This window comes from Penaeus chinensis, chromosome 10 (assembly GCF_019202785.1).
Source record: "Penaeus chinensis breed Huanghai No. 1 chromosome 10, ASM1920278v2, whole genome shotgun sequence".
Lineage (NCBI taxonomy): Eukaryota > Metazoa > Arthropoda > Malacostraca > Decapoda > Penaeidae > Penaeus > Penaeus chinensis.
The window spans coordinates 37,063,508-37,081,007 of record NC_061828.1 but is presented as its reverse complement, the minus strand read 5'-3'; the positions used below and the strand labels follow the sequence as shown (position 1 = coordinate 37,081,007).

At 47.5% G+C, this 17,500-nt stretch overlaps 1 protein-coding gene across 6 annotated transcripts in view; it reads left to right on the top strand.

The window, feature by feature from the left end:
• The window catches only part of LOC125029633 (muscleblind-like protein 1), a 54,843-nt gene that overhangs the window by 11,728 nt on the left and 25,615 nt on the right, over nucleotides 1-17,500 (top strand). For 3 of the 6 annotated variants that reach the window (XM_047619622.1, XM_047619624.1, XM_047619626.1), the window contains 2 exons: nucleotides 1,226-1,399; nucleotides 8,303-8,527. In XM_047619622.1, coding sequence (XP_047475578.1) covers nucleotides 1,226-1,399; nucleotides 8,303-8,527 — 399 coding nt within the window. The remainder of the gene's footprint in view (nucleotides 1-1,225; nucleotides 1,400-8,302; nucleotides 8,528-17,500) is intronic. The other 3 variants (XM_047619623.1, XM_047619625.1, XM_047619627.1) reach the window with 2 other exon arrangements.

Genomic DNA, 17,500 nt, shown 5'->3' with positions numbered 1-17,500 from the left:
ATAAGATTAACAGTAGCTGAGGTGACGGTGTTTGTCCTCATCCTCAGACGATCGTAGCACCAAGCCCAAAAAAAAAAAAAGCAAGCCAAGCCAAGCCAAACCAGCAAGCCTGCTAGCCAAAAAAAAACAAAAGACAAAAAAAAAATATATATACATTTATATATTTATCTAAACTTTTAGTCCTCCAGATTTACCCATCATAGCAACCGCAGCTAAAGACACTCCGCTTTTCTCCCCCCTCCCCCCCCCCTTTTTTTTTTAAAGACAAGCTGTTTTTAATTTTTTTTTTCCGTTCTTCTACCCGCCCCCCCCCCCCCTTTTCCACTACCACCACATATATATTGATTTAGTCTTTTTTTTTAATCTCACAACCTCTCCCCCTTTTTTTGAAATAAAGGAAGAGATATGCCTTGATGCAACCTTCAGTGGAATGACTGTACAGAGTAGTTTTGATTTTAATAAAGTCTTTGCATTATTCCCCGCCTCACTAGTTGGCAACATGTAACATTTTTTTCCCCTTTCTACACATACCCCTTCCGCTATATATACATTGTTTTCTATATTAATTGCTATTTATTTTAGTATCTAAAAAGAATAGTAGTTTGCATAGTATATCTTTCTTTATATATATATTTAAAAAAAAAAACTCACATATTCCACTTGTTATCAAGGAATATCACCACAATATTGCCCGCAGTGGTCTTTTGAGTAAGCGTTGTAACAGTATGGTGTCTTGTAGTGCTCACGGACAGGGTAGTTGTGTGAGACAGATTTATCCGTCTTGTAAGTGCCTTTTTAACCTTCCCTCTTAGTACTTGGGTAGATCCTTGATTTTTATTAATTGTTTTTATGTTTTTTGTTTTTGTTTTTCGTCTGTAATGTAATGTTAAGGGATCAGATTTGTTTTTGTTTCTGTTTTTTTTAATTGTGTGTATTTAAAGTCTTAAGGTTTTGAAGGTTCACTTTTCTCAGATATGTTTTTGTTTTCTTTTTTGTCAGATTTTGATTGTATTTCCTGTATAATGGTTTTAATATTTTTGTTTTTATGACGAGGTAGTTGTAGATTGTTTTTTCATTTAAATAATATAATTTTAGTAATGAGTTTGTTTCACAAGGAAATGAATCAGTTCATGCTTAGATCATTTTCCAAAGTCATTGTCGAAAGTCCAGCGACACCGACGACCCAAAGACCCGCCCCTTGACAGCCTCTCTTGTCCTCTCCCAGCAGCACAACTCACCCTACCTGGCCGGCATCCCGACAATGGGTAACTTCAACCCCTACATCGCCTCCTCCCCCGTCATGACGATGGGCATGACCGACGTGGCCTCGCCCATCACGGGGGTGGTGCCCCAGCAGGTGGTCACGGCTCAGAAGGTGCCACGGACCGACCGACTAGAGGTAAGGTCGCGCGAAGGGCTGGTTTCCCCGCCCGCCCCTCACCCCCGCCCCGCACAACACACGCCATTCTCCCTCACAGATCCTCTACTCTTGGCAGTAAATGCATTTGGGATAGGTACATTTACACTCAAGCACACACACACACACACACACACACACACACACACACACACACACACACACACACACACACACACACACACACACACACACACACACACACACACACAACACACACACGCAGTCAACCAATCAGTCAATCATAGTCACAATCACACAGTCACCCGCCCCTTCAGCCCCGCCGTCCCATCGCCTTCCTCTTGTATCCCAGTCATGATAGAGGTTAGATCAAAATGTAAAACTTCCTGAGGTAATGCTTTGTAGCCACACCTATTTGCTCCTTTAAGCCTAGACCTCCCTTGTATAGCAATCTGTTTACATGACTCTATGTATAGTTTATATTTTTTATACAATGTGTCTAATGTTTCTCTCTGTCCATTTCTGTATTTTACTGTCAGAAAGTTTTTTCTCATCCATATTGTTGTTACTGCTATTTACCGATTATGATTATCGATATCATCATTATTATTATTACCGCTTGAACTTTTTTCATGTACCATCCATTATTTATATACTTTTTTCCTTTTTATCTAAAAGCTTATTTACAGCACCTGTAGGATGATAAGTTTGCTTGCTTTGCCCTTTTTCGTTTCGTTCGTTCAAAGAGGTGGAGGAGAGAGACAGGCACCATACACGCAGTCTCCCTCGCACAGACGCAGGACGCAGCATGTATAGCATGTCGGAGTTAGAACGAGAGACTTATGATTTGGTTCATTCGCTCTGTATCTCTCTCTCTCAATCTCTCTCATTTTTTAGGGAGTTTTGTGGTTTTATTGTGATTTCTTTTAGTATTATTTTGGGGATCGTCTGCGTGACACAGGGACTTGTGTAGCGTGCCCTCCCTTCTTCACCTCCGCGAGGAACCCAAAGAAGTTGCTGGGGTTTATGGGGGGAGGGGGTGATGGGGAGGGAGCGAGAAAGGAGGGAAGGGGAAGGGCAGTGTCTCCAATCTACCTTTTTTTCATTTTTATTTCGGATTTTATCCCCCCCCCCCTTTTTTTTTCCTCTGCTGGACATTCTATTTCTTTCCATGTTTTCTCTCAGCGGATAGTATGTCCCCCCCTCCCTCCCCAACCTCCCCATTTCATTATTTTCTTCCACCCCATTTTTTTGAGTCTTGCGTTGACACTGCCCCCCCATCCGTCCCCTACTCCAGCCTTATCCCTCTTTCTTTCTCTCTCTCTCACTCTCTCTTTCTCGCTCTCTCTCTCCCTCTGACTCTCCCCCCTCTCCAGCACGATTTTTTTTTTTTTTTTTATTATTATTATTTTTTTTTTTTTTACTTTTTAAATCTAAAGTGAACAGCGAACCGGCCGTTCTCTAGCCTGGATCACCTCCCCGCTGCATCCCATTGTTTGCTCATCATTTTAGTGTTTTCTAGTTCAGAGGCAGAAGTGCTGCCAGAATTCTTTGGATTTTAAGTGTCTTGTATGAACAGCCCTCGCTCAATATTTTCATAATTGGATGTCACAAAGAATGGTAATGACCGCGCCCTTTTTTATTTTTCATTTTTTTCTTCAAATAAGGGGCTGATGAGTTCACGGATCTTTATAGCCTTTGAGACGTTAGATTTAAATTCCCGTTGAGGATATCAATTTTAGAAATATGAATCGAACCTTTTTTTCTCTCTCTCTTTCATTTTTATTTTTTTTTTTCAATCTACCGCCTTTTTTGTGTTCATGTCTGTCAACGTTGTTACCAGAGAGCGGAAAAAAGGCTGTAAGGATGTGGACCAACCATGAGGTCATCAGTAGCGAGTACACTGTATAGCTGTGATGAGGGAAGATCTGAGCCTTGCTTCTCGCTCTTCATACTAGACGTTGCACACACTCACGGCCGCTTCCAATATTGCGCACTTTAGCGTTATTTCAACATCGCCGTTGAGCATACAGTGTCGGAATAACCATAGAGTAATTGAGTGCACACTTACATACTTACTTACATACTTACATGTATACATACACGCACGCACGTGAGGAGCGAGGCTCGATCAGCCAACTTGTTGTCATGTCCTATCATTATATATATATATTTATTTTATTTTCCAGTGGATCTGTAAATACTTTTTGATGCTTGCTTACAACTATAATTTGTCTTCTCTATTTTTAATTTTGTATTAGTGTTTTTGTTGTTCTTTTTTTTTCTTCATTATTGTTGTTATTATCGTTTTTAAGTTATATTTATCATTTGATTGTCAACATTTTTCTCTTTCAGGCTGTAAATAAGAGTATCTCAAAATATGTTGAAAAAAATGTTGATCTAACCTAGCTTTTTCCATGTCATGTTCTGTCACTTTTGTCTCCACACTGACCCCCCTCCCCCCTTTTTTATTATCTTTGTCTTTCTGTCTCATACGTAACATCTGTGTGTTTATTGTTATTATCATTATTATTGTTATTATTATTATCTCCCAACTTACCCCATACTTCTCTCTACTTTTCTTACCACTATCTCTTGCGTATTCTTGAAATCTCGATTATATAACCTGTTATTAATATTACCCCCTCCCCCATGTGTCCAGCATTGGTTCTCTTGAGAAATAACACTTTTTTCCTACATATTTTTTATCGATTAATCAACAGCATTGGTATATATATATTTATTCCTCTGTTCAATTAATAGTTAATCTGCGTTGATTGCTCGTCAATTTAACACTTTTATGATGTTGCTTTCTCTAATTGCGCATTGACCGATTTCTCATTCATTTGCTAACAGTTTACATACTATAATTATCTTTGTTGAGATGATATTTTCGTACTCTTTTTTTATTATTTATATACATTTTTTTCCTCCTTATTTTGTAATGAATGGAGCACTGATTTTTCAATGAATGTTACATTTATATTTAGATACGTTGCATCGGCACTGTAAACTAAATATTTTTTCTTGTAATAGTAAATGTTTCAGTAGCCGTTTCCGCTCAGGATTCTCTCGAGTGTTGCCTGATGTACCCACGAGCTACGTCATGGGCACTTGTAACATAGCGGCTGTACTTTAACATGGCTGCCACCACTTCCACCAACCCTCCTCTGGCACCCTTTGACAACCCCACGCCCCCTTGTGCTTTCATTTTACATCTATAGAATTTTATGTAACACTGTTACATTGGACCTCCGCCCCAACTCCCCCCCCCCCCCCCCCTAAGAAAGGGAAACGTAGCTGGCGTGACACGCGTGCATTATTGCCGCGGTGTTCAGCCACAGTCCGGCGCCGTGCCAGTTACGGCATGTGCAATTGCTTGCCTCGAGCAGCGCCCGCGTTCCCCTTGGTGTCGAGAGGCATCCACCCGCGCCCAAAAAGACTCTCCGTGGATACATGTTTGCAACACTCCACCCATGGCCGGTTGTCTGCGCAGCAAACCTAACGCCCACACTTCCACCCACGCCCACACTTCCACCCACGCCAACACTTCTGCCCACACTTCTTCCCACACTCATTAACAGCGAATCCACTCGCCCTCACTGCCAATGCCTCCGCCGCCACTCCGCCCACGCCCACCATAACGAGCCAAATCACTCCAGCTACACTCAGTTCAATCCCATGCGTCGATTCACGAGATGCGTGGACGTGACATGTCATTCATTAAACACATTGATGCTCATGTCAGAGAGGTGTGTGTGTGTGTGTGTGTGTGTGTGTGTGTGTGTGTGTGTGTGTGTGTGTGTGTGTGTGTGTGTGTGTGTGTGTATGCGTCTGCGGGTGTGCGTGTGTGTGTGTGTGTGTGTGTGTGTGTGTGTGTGTGTGTGTGTGTGCGCGTGTGTGCGTGCGAGTGTATTTTTATTTGCATAGATTTCAGTGTTTGTGGATTTGGTAGAGTGTGCGCGCGCATGTGTGTGTATTTATGTTTAGGAGTTTAAATGTGACTGGAGATATATCTCACAATACACTCACTCACACACTCACTTACAAGACCATCGCCCCGCCCCTCCCCTCCCCCAGGCAACAGACCCCGCCCCATCTCCCCTCCCCCGTGGTGAAGCCCCGGGCCCCTCACGTGCCCTCTCCCGCGGGGAGACATCCGGGTCTTAGCGGAGCTATTCTCATACTCAAGCCGTAGGAGTTGGATCCGAGAAAAGGAGGCAGGGCGCGCCGACGCCGAGTCCTCCTGTGGGTGCCCCGCCGAAGGGCGTGCCGTGCCCCTGTGACCGGCGGAATGTCGTTCGTGTGCCTCGTGCCCCCGGCATACCCCATCCCTTCAGCTGAATGCACAGATGCCCCCTTTCCCCTCCGTGCACTAGGAGTGCTGATGCCTTCTTAGGTGTTAGGTGAACCCTAGTTGTACCCTTGCCTCCTCTAGGTGCATTGATGCCCCAGGTATCTTAGGCGCCCCTCCCCCATGTGCCAGGTGCCCCACCCACTTCACTCAAGCACCCGCGCCTCGCTAGTGCTGCACCAGAGTCCACTCCCGCCACCCCAGCTGTGCCGCCTCCGAAGGGATGCTTGGCACCCCCTCCTGACATAGCTCTCCCGCTGTGTATAGTCACAGGCCCCGATCCGCCCCCGCCCCATGCCCCGCCCCCACACCCGCCCCTCCTCGCCCTCCAGCCATGACCGCCGCGCAGGTTTGCAGGCAGGCAACGGGCTCCTCCGCCGCTACTGCCACCTACTGCTTCTCTGCTGCTTGCCTGCTGCATGACCCTCAGTTGCTTGTACCATCTGCATGCTGCTTGCCTTCTTTGGTTGGATTGTCATCTTTGTTTCCTCGACCGAGAGCGGTGCCGAGAGGTGGGTGCTGTCCGCACTTCACCTGCCGGACACCTGCCTCACCCTAACACCCACACCTGACGCGCCGCCGGGCACCTAGACCCCGCCATTACCACCTCCACCACACCGCCTCCACCACTGTCACAACCCGCTCTGCCCTCTTCTTCCGCCCATCTACATGGTACGTGTTGCACACGGTCACCTCATGCCCCCCTCTCCCTGCCCAGTTTAGTACCCCCTTGACCCACGCCCCCTTTTCTGATCCGTCACTGTGTGCTGTTGTTGTGGGCATTGCGTCTGGGTGCCCGGCTCTGTCGTCAACAACAACAAAACTAACTTTTTAAACGATGATTAAGATAAAAAAGATACAAGATTTTTTTCCACCAAGAGGCACGAGTGGAGGCCCAGCACTCAGGCCTCAGCTGACCTTCTGGCCTCAGCTGACCTCGGCCGCGCTCACTCTTTACCAAATGTTCATGAGGTCCGCGTCTGCAACACGAGGGGGAATTCCTCCTTGCTAATGTCTCCTCCATGACCGCTGTCCCTTTGCGGTAACATAGCCTTCCATCCTAAGTGAATAAGATTTTGATGATCGAAGGAGTAGTCATTTTAAACGACGTGTTGCAGATGCTAGACGCCCTCATACTTCCAGACCTGTTGTAAACCTGATCTCCTACACCCACACAAACGCTCCCACTCCACCCAAGGGCACCAAGATCCACCTTGCTCCACAGTCCATCTCCGTCCCCAGCGCCACACCTTGCCCAAGTCCCAAACAGCCCGAACATTACCCTTTCCTTTCCCCCACACCCAAGCCCCACACCTACACCTTTACCAGTGAGCCGCCAACTTGCCTACGTTTCCCCAGGAGCAAAAATACCTCCACATGCCTTTGCGGGTTTCTCCTTCCTCTAGCGTCGGGATGCAGCTTCTGACTTCTCTGTCTGCTGAGCGCTCTTGCTGTCTCTGCATAGTGTATATTTTCTTCCAGGAATCCCTTGGAATCTTCCCTTTTTTTTCTTTACATGAACAAGTCTTTCGTCTCTTCCTTTTTCCTGTGTAAGACGCGTCTGTAGCAACGCATTCCAGTTAGGGGAAAATTCCACATATTCAACACGCACATTTCTCGATTCCCTTCATCAGTAATTCTTCGATTAGATCTCGACTGTCTACAGCTTCGTTGACTTTCTGATGTCTCTTGTTTTGACTCTCTCTCTCTCTCTCTCTCTCTCTCTCTCTCTCTCTCTCTCTCTCTCTCTCTCTCTCTCTCTCTCTCTCTCTCTCTCTCTCTCTCTCTCTCTCTCTCTCTTTCTCTCTTTCTCTCTCTCTCTTTCTCTCTCTCTCTCTTTCTCTCTCTCTCTCTTTCTCTCTCTCTCTCTCTCTCTCTCTCTCTCTCTCTCTCTCTCTCTCTCTCTCTCTCTCTCTCTCTCTCTCTCTCTCTCTCTCTCTCTCTCTCCCTCTCTCTCTCTCTCTCTCTCTCTCTCTCTCTCTCTCTCTCTCTCTCTCTCTCTCTCTCTCTCTCTCTCTCTCTCTCTCTCTCTCTCTCTCTCCATGAATCGATTCTCATTTTCTACTCTCGGATAAGATCTTTTTAGCATCATTCCAGTTATCAATTTTTCCAGTTTGATCGCATTCTATTATATAAATTTGTTTCATCTCTTTCCTCCAAAAGAGCATTTCCTCTTTTCTCTTTGTCGTTGTTGGATCAAAGTCTCCATAGAGTGACGGTCATACTAGCTGCTTCCCGGCGCTCGTCGAAGGGATGCTCTCCAGGTCCTCCTTGCCCCTTCGTCAGGCATCTGCCTCCCGACTCTGCCCTTCCTCTCCCGTTCCTTTTTATCCTGCCTGCTTCTCGAGATTGCCCTTCCCCATCCCCCCCTCGGCCCTCTTCCTCTCTCCCCAACTCCTTGGAACACCCCTCCTCCTCCTACCCACCGCCCGACGCCCATCTCCCTGTCCCTCTCCCTTCCCCGTCCCCTTCCTCCAGCTGCTCCCCTCTTGCTAGCTGTCCCCTGGTTCTCTCCCGGTGTCTCCCGCCGCTGCTGGGTCGCCCGCTGTAGTCCGCTCTTCTGCCTCTAGGTATGCCGCGAGTTTCAGCGCGGCGCGTGCAAGAGGCCGGAGCAGGAGTGCCGCTTCGCCCACCCGCCCGATCACGTGAGCACGACAGACGAGGGCACTGTCACAGTTTGCATGGACGCTATCAAGAGCCGCTGCTCTCGTGAACCCTGTCGCTACTTCCACCCTCCCCCGCACCTTCAGGCCCAGCTCAGGGCGAGCCAAGGCCGCGCCGCACAACAACCTGTGGTAGGCACAACCCGCACACGCCACACGCCCTCCCTAGCGCTACCTCCATACCTACCTACGTCACCGCCCTTCCTGCCCTTCCTGACCACCTCTCTCTCTCTCTCTCTCTCTCTCTCTCTCTCTCTCTCTCTCTCTCTCTCTCTCTCTCTCTCTCTCTCTCTCTCTCTCTCTCTCTCTCTCTCTCTCTCTCATATTCTCATTCTCATTTTCATTTTCTTTCTGTCTCTTTATCTTTTTTTCCTCATCCATCCTTTCTTACTGGCCTGTTTTGTCTCTCTCACATGTCTCTTAGAGTCTATACGGTCCTTTCGTGAGGTTTTCTCTCACTACCTTTGAAATGTTATCTCTGTTATATGTTATACCTCGTAGAGGAATTATCTCTTTGTCTTTTACAATCATGAACTATCACTCCATAAGGTCACCTGCGGCCATGGTTGTCACTTTTTTTTCTGTTTATTTATGGAAACCATTCTCATAGTGTAAGTCCTTCACATCATGGTCAGTTGACAACCATGCCTCCTCCCACATGGGGCACGTGCGTCCAGGGACCAAGGGGCTCTTGGTCCCTGGTGGGCGTGCCCCCTCTGCCCCCTTCGCCCCCGCCCGCACGCGAGCAGCCCTGCTGAGCGCCCCACACGTAGTGCCCGCCACCATCCGCTGCTCCGCGCCGACCCTGCTAGCCCCCGCTGGCCTCCCTCCCCCTCCTCACAGGCTGTCGGGACGCTCCTGCTGGGCTCGCCTGGGCTCCTCACATTAGCCGAGATCTCAGTACTTGTTAAACCCGCCCTCCTCCTCCACCTACAGACAGCGGGTCGCCAGGAGAACGCCCGCGCGCGCTGTGCGGCCTGCCACGCCCTTTTGCAGGAGGCCACAGCGCGGGTGTTCTCCTGGTTCCTGTAACCTCCTTACAGCCGCTACACTGTCGGAAAGCAAGCTTGGTGCGGAGACACGCTGGCTCAACCCACACCATCATGTGTATGATATTCATGACGACAAGGCTAGACCACCACACTCAGCTCTTCAACACACCGAATCTCCCTCGGGATAAGATGCCTCGCGCGTCTCCCAACCTACATGGCCTTTGCCTCTTATTTTCTTTCTCTCTCCTTCATCTCCTTCTCTCCCCCTCTCTCTCCTCCCTTTCTCTCTGTCTCTCGTTCTGCTATATTGCCCACTGGCGAGCAGTTTTCTCCCTCTTTGTCAGTCGGCACGAACCGTGTGTGTGTCGCTTGGCTCCCGGCTGCCCCGGCGCCCGCAGTGGTCCGGCCCCGACGCCCCCGCCCGCCGCACGCACGCCTTCGCCCGGACTCCCAGAGTAACCGCTGATAATGAATATCGCTTGCCAGTCACCTTGCACGTTGCTCCCTCCGTCAGAGGGTGAACGTCGGGCCTCCAGTGCGGCGGGCGGCGGGCGGCGGCGCGGTGGCTCGGTGCCGCTAAGTGCCATCTCGGGGCGCCTCTGTGGCCGGTGTTTTAAGAGATCCTGAGAGCAGACGGTTTACCCGCCGTGGGTCTCCCGCGCCGAGACTCTCTCAAAAATACTTTTTCTGCCAAATTTTTATTTATACTCATATATATATATATATATTTATATATTGAAATGACAAGCCCAGATAGGATATATCTTCTCTCCTATGCGAGGACGAATGGAGGATTCACTATGCTCGATTTGTACCATTTCGTACATAATTATGTATAATTGCAACGATGTTTCTCTCCAATCCTTTTTCCCTTTATATTATAACTGATATTTATGAGCGTTTTTCTCAAAGAAGCCGTTTCTTTACACCCCCTTTTATTCCTCCACTTCTGTATGTTTTGTTATCTTCCAACTGGACGGTGTCAGTGCCAGCCACCCGCCCCTGGCATCCTGGCACCCACACCCCTCCTCACCTACCACACCCTCACACCTTGTCTGCAATGTCTTCTCTGCCTGTCATTATTTTTCTGTCTATTATTGTATGATTATCACCTCCCCATCCACCCCCTTCTCTCCCTCCCTCTCTCTCTCTATACCCCCACCACTCTTTTCCTTTTTTTGTTTTTTCATTTATCTTATTATTGGCCCTGTAACCCTCCCTTTAACCCCTCCCCGAGCATCGTAGTTTCCAGGACAGTATAGACTGGAACCGAGACACTGTTGCAGCAACCACGGAAGATCCTCGGACTCAGCAGGACTCTCTAGCTGGATCAGGGAATGCCTTCAACAGCCTCCTGCACAAGCCGTCTTCCAGCTAAGTCCTCACTTAGCCAGTAGCTCATCCTCAGGGGACCACTTTCTGATTTGTCACCTCATATATATGTATATTTATATATATGTATATATATGAATATATATTTATTTTGTGTGTTTATATATAATATATATATATATGTATATATGTATTTATATGTATATATGATATATATATATAAGTATACATATATGTGATTGTATTTTTTTACATTATGGGCATGTACTGAAATTAGGTAATAGTGTAGTCAATTCCTTTTTTTTACATTAAATATAGGTTGTGAATGCACGTTGCCAATTCAACATTTTGAATTACGTGAAGGAAGAACCAATTTTTGAGTACCCTTAGTGTAAAGCTTGTCCTAGGAATTAGATAGTAAACCAGTCCAGCTCTTTATGTGTGTGTGTGTGCGTATGACGTTACACCACCCACTGTGACATCCTTGTGTTTTCGTCAGATGTTACTTGTGTTACTTGTAGTGTAGCTGCACTGCAGGCACTATTGTTGTTGTTGTTGTTGTTGTTGGCCCAGTTTGTTCGGGGATGGGACGTGATTGAAGCGAGGAAGACGAATGGGAAAATTGTTCCATGCTATGGTTAATAGAAAATTCGGGTAAATTGGTATAAATCGTCGGGGACTCGGCTGAACTTTCTCGTTTTCCTCAGTCTCTCTCTCTCTCTCTCTCTCTCTCTCTCTCTCTCTCTCTCTCTCTCTCTCTCTCTCTCTCTCTCTCTCTCTCTCTCTCTCTCTCTCTCTCTCTATCCCTCGCTCTCTCTCTCTTATTCTGGTGTATATCTTTTGCTTCCCGTTATTCCTTATTCTTGCTTTCCTCCTCTTGTCTTCAGGGAAATGAAAGTTTCGTTGCCACACTAACCCTTTCACATTTCGGAGTTATCGCCATTTTCTTCGTTTTCTTCTTCCATTTTCTATAATGCTTGTCCTTCCTGCCGCCCGCGATTCTTTGATTATTCATCGTTCCACGGTCTACTTCGTTTCTTCTTCACCTTATTGCTATTTTCGCTATTTTGTCTTCAACTACTGCTTCTTTTTCTTCTTTCTTTCGTCTTTCTTCTCTTCCTTCTTGTCCACCGTCTCTTTCTTCTCAATACAAGCTCTTTCACCTACTGGCGCGTTGTAGAGGATCTCGAGGAAAGGAATTCCACAAGAAGCCATTTTCTTCTCTTTCTCCCTCTCCTTCTCCTTCTCCTTCTTCTTCTCCTTCTCCTTCTCCTTTCTCGTTCTCCTTCTCCTTTTCACGCCTTCTTCTCCGTAAAATGCCTTTCATCTACCGGCGCGATGGAGAGGATCTCGAGGAAAGGAAATCCTCAGGAAACCCCGGTTATCAGACTCGCGTTGCCACATCAGAAGCATTTTCTCGCAGCCAATATCCAGCGAACGTCCATCTTGAAGCGCTCTCTCCTTCGTTCCTCATCTTCCTGTTGCAGGCACGTCATGCAAGGCAGGCGGGCAGGCAGGCAGGCAGGAAGGCAAGCGCGGTCGTCCATTTTCTTTTTTCTTTTTTTTTTCTTTTTTTCTTTTCTCGTTCTTATTATCTTTTGATATCGCGTGTATCTGTGGGATTAGTGGGTTTTTTTTAGTATTTAATCGATTTCTCTTTATTTTTGTGTGTTGGATCTCCGTTGTTTAAGTACGGTTATTTTTATTTACTTTTTTTCATTTTATGAGGTTGTAGGTAGGATACGTCTTTGAAATTAGTAATCAATTCATTTTCTATATTATAGTGGCCCTCCGTTTTCGAGATATTAAGAAAATCAAATAATTTTGTGTCGCTGTTTCACGCTAGCAAGACCGCCCCCCCCCCCCCCTTCCTTGCGTCTTCCCTTTCGATAGCCATCATTTTCTCACGGCGGTTAGCATTTCCTTTGAAAAAAAAAAAAAAAAAAAAAAAGGAGTTGGCTCTTTTCTTTTTAATTTTTCATTTTCCGAATGCGCGTTTTCTTTCGAGATTTTTATCTTGGCGACACTTCCTTCCTGCCCGACATTTTTTTTTTTTTCTCTCTCGTATTTTCCCTCCATTGTATTCCTCCGCGTGGAGCAAGTTACTCTCATTTTAATGTCTGATGAATGAACTTTTGGGTGTGGGCAGGAGTTCGTTCGCTCATTCCAAGTAGTTCTTTTTTTTTTTTTTTTTTTTTTTTTTATTCAGAATTTTTGTGTGTGTGGAAGTGAGTACGAAATGGGTAAAGTGAGTATCGATTATATTTATTTCTTTAGACTTCCAACAGAGAGGGATATAACGTTTTGTTTTCTAACGTAGCTTCGTTTCTGTGGTTTTGTCGTTTTATAAGTTCGTTTTTGGGGGGATATTTATTCTTTTCACAAAAGGGTTATCCGGGAGGAGCGCCATTTCCCCTCATTTAAAGGGGTGTCACCAAGAGACTTTCCTTAATGCGGCAGTGCTAATGGGACTCATCTATTCGAAAGTGGAACTCGATAAACAAACACTTCATTAAAAGGGGAGTTTAGTCTCGGGTTGGAGTGTCAGCTGGAAGAATAGCAACAGTGAATAAGCCCCCAAAAAATATAGAAACGCAGAATAAGCGTCCTGTAAAAGAATAGTAATGCAGAATAAGAGTTGCTGAAGAATAGAAACAGAGTAAGCGCGAGAGAATAGAAAGACATAAGTGTCACTTGAAAGAATAGAAACGGAATAAGCGCGAGAGAATAGAAAGACATAAGTGTCACTTCAAAGAATAGAAACGGAATAAACGTCAGGTAAAAAAATACATATTTAGTGTCACATAAAATAGTAGAAACACAGAATAAGCGAGACTTGAAAGAATACGAACACAGAATATGTTTAATTTAATAGAAATATAATATACATCAGCTTGGCTTGGGGTAACCTTATATTCTAAAATTCTCAATATGAGAGTTTCACAAATAGATCGATACATTTGTAAAAGTATACGCAACATCTTTCAGAAAAGATATATTACCTATCAAGATTTCTCCGTATAAATATTTCAGTCTCAAGGTATTACATAAACATATCTGAAATTAAATGTCTTAAAGGAAATAGAGGTTATTTTACGTAATAAAAGTGTGTGTGTGTGTGTGTGTGTGTGTGTGTGTGTGTGTGTGTGTGTGTGTGTGTGTGTGTATGTGTGTGTATTCCGCTATTAATGCATCATAAATTAGTAGACACATATTTATGCAAATTCCATAGATTATAATGCTTCAACCAATATAGATTTTCTTTCGCATCGTATCGTTTCATTATTTTTCACTTAATACTTGTTATGTGGACATGTTTTAGGTATTATTATTATTGTTTTTCTGCGTGTGTGTTTGTGTTCGTGTGTGTGTGTTTGTGTGCATGTGTGCTTGCGTGCGTCTGTGTGCGTGTATGTATGTGTTGGTGCACGCGCGCGACGTAATAAACTCGGACAGCTGATATGGTGCCACGCCCTCGGCCCCCCGCCTCAGCCCCGCCCATCACGTCATATAGAAATAGGTGACTTTGGCGGCCAGCGGCGAGGGGAGATGCGGGGAGAGGGAAGAGGGGAAGAGTGGGAAACGAGAAGAGAGGAAGAACGAGGGGAAAGGGAGGGGACGACGACAACTAGGAGGAGAAGGAGGAGGAGGAAGAGGGATCTGTAACTGTCTGGATATGATGTCATGTATGACGTCACGGCGGCTATTGATCACTATAGCGTTCCCCTCCCACGACCGCTAGCTTAAGGTGACGTCACAACGACCCGATATGGCTTATTATTCTGGAGGGAGGGGGTGGGGGGATTAGAAGGAGAATGGGGGGGAGAGAGAGGAGGAGGAGAGGATAGGAGGAGAAGAAGAAGAAGAAGAAGAAGAAGAAGAAGAAGAAGAAGAAGAAGAAGAAGAAGAAGAAGAAGAAGAAGAAGAAGAAAAAGAAAGAGAAGGAGGAGGAGGGGGTAGCCAAGGAGCACCTTCCACCTCCCCATCCCCCTCCCCCTCCTCTTCCTCCTCCCCCACCCCCTGCCCCTCCCGATGTAGTAGCTTCGTCGTAAATTCGTGTTCCAGGAAGATCCCCAGCTGGTCCGCCGCCCGCCGTGAGCTAGTGGCGACGCCAATGACTTCATTTTTTTTTATGGGCGGGGAGGAGCTGGTGGATGGCCGGGGATAATGCTTGGGTTCGGTGTTATGCAGTGTTGCTATGGATGCGCGTATTGCAGCGGTTGCATACGAGACATTTCGCCTGCGTACGGATACGAACGTGCATACAGACTCAGAGATACACATGCGCTCGCTCACTCATGCACTCATGCACACACATATACGCGCGCTGCTATTCATGGAGGGATATACTTGAGCTTGTATGTGAATAGCAGGTTTTATTACAACCGTTACAGCCCCGATAAGCTTTCTGGATCATCTGCTTTGCCCGTAGCATAGCACGCACACAGCCCGGAGATGCCTGCAACCTTTCTCATAATTCAGGGAATATAATGGCCACTGAGTTCCTATCCTCTTCTCTTCTTCGTTCTCCTTCTTCTCCTTCTCCTCCTTTTGTTCCTTGTGCTTTCATTTTCTGTGTTCCGTTTTCGCCTTCTTTCGTTTAATCGATTTTTTTTTTCGGATCTATCTGTTTTTCCTTTCGTCGACCTCCTCTCCGTGTGATTTTCTTATATTCTTCCTGCTTTTATTGTTCCTTTTCCTTCATCTACATCTTTTGGAACTATTTCTCTTCCTTCTCTTTACCACTCCTCCCTCCCCTCCTCTTCCTCCCAATCCCCTTTCCCCTCTCCTTCCTCTATCTTCTTCTCTTCCGTCCTCACTTATGTTTATTTACTCTTCCCTTCCTCCTTCTTCTCCTCCTCCTCCTCCTCCTCCTCCTCTGCCATCTCCTTGTCTCACTCGTTACTCTGAAGGGGAAAAGGGAGGGGGGTGGGGGGGGGTATTTCGTGCAAGGTTGACGAGGCGTTGCAGTGGTGTTTCCTGGAATTGTGACGCTGTGACGGTGTGCTTGTGAAGGATGAGATGATACGTCACAATCTTATGTGTCGGATTGCGTAGCGTACTGCGCGGAAATTGGCACGAATCGGGTCGGTCGTGCTCTGTATCTATTTATCTATTTGCGTGTGTGTGTGTGTGTGTGTGTTTGTTGGTGTATTTGTGTCCTCACCTATTATCCTTTTGCGAATCGCCTGTCATCCTTCACTCCTCCTCCTCCTCCTCCTCCTCCCCTCTTATCTTCCTCCTCCTCCTCCTCCTCCTCCTCCTCCTACCCTCTTATCCTCCTCCTCCTCCTCCTCCTCCTCCTCCTCCCCTCTCATCTTCCTCCTCCTCCTCCTCCTCCGTCTCCTTCTTCTCCTCCTACGTCTACTTCCTTCTCTTCTGCATATCCCGCTAACTAGTAATTGATTCATTTGTCGGTAATTGATGATAATAACGCATAATTGACAGTAATGGATGCGTCAATGATTGGGTCCTGCCTAATGTGACTGATTGGGGGTGAGGGTTGGGGGGACAGGGGTAGGTCTGTTTATGGAGGGGGTAGAGGGAGGTATAGAGAGAGTAAGTGGGTGAACAGAGAAGGAGAAGGCTAAGAGGGAGGTTAAGAGAGGACGAAAAGGGTGGGGAAGGATAAGGTAAGACGAGGGGCAAGAAAGAAGATGGTGGCGTTAATGAACGGTGAGAGTGAGAGCTTGGAGTTCGAGTCCGCCTGCCTGCTTGCCTGTGTGCTGCCCCTCTTGTTTAGCGGCCGTCCCGTTGCCCTTCCGTCGCCCTTTCGTCGCCCCACCGCCGTGCCGTTCCCCCTCCGCCGCCCCTCCGCCGCCCCTTCGCCGCCCCTCCGACGCTCCTCCGTCTCCCTCCGCCGCCCCTCCGCCGCCCCTCCGCCGTGTCGTTCCCCCTCCGCCGTCCCTCCGACGCCCCTCCGTCGTGCCGTTCTCCCTCCGCCGCCCCTCCGCCGTGTCGTTCCCCCTCCGCCATGTCGTTCCCCCTCCGCCGCCCCTCCGCCGTGCCGTTCCCCTCCTCCCCGCGGCTCGTTTCCGGGATGCGTCTGGGAGATGATCAAGGATGCTGCCCGTGACCGCGTCTGTTGTGGCAAGATGAAGGAGGGAGGTGAGGAGAAACCCCGGAGGCTTCCTCGGGGCGGAGCTTTGTGTCTGGGAAAGTGCTTGTTGTGGTGCGCTCGTGTGCTTTTCGCTTTTATATTCGGTTCGTCAAGGGTGGATGGATGGGCGCGGCTGGCGAATGCGTGAGTGCTTGCGCATCTGTGCGGGCTGTGTTCTCTTGAGATTAAGGACGCGATATCCTTAAAAGCTGTGGCTTTTCTCTCTTCCTCTCTCGCGTGACCGCTCGGCTAGTATCCCTAGAGCCCGAACACACCGACGCCCAGCGACATCCCCGTAATAGATAAGTGACCGGCGGATAGATCGCGTTTGACGGCGCCACGACCAGCGCCATTGTGCGTGTTTATGTGCGCCTAATGCATATAATTCCCCTCCAAAGAACTCGAGTCAGTCCCTGGCCGCCGCGCACAAAAGCTCGAGGAATGGAGCAGGTCGGCGCGCGTGCGGCCGGCCTGTGGGAAGAATACTAATTGGGCTCCGCGGGGATCGAGCGGCGAAACCCGCGTTCTCGGAAGGAGGAGCGAGGGCGCCGCCGCCCGACGGCTCCACCCCTCCCCTCCTCGTTTTCCTCGTCTTCCTCCTCGTCTTCCTCTTCGTCAAGCCAGATTGGCACCGAAGGAAAAAGGAATCGGTTCATTAAAATTTCACGGGCGGCGGGCAGC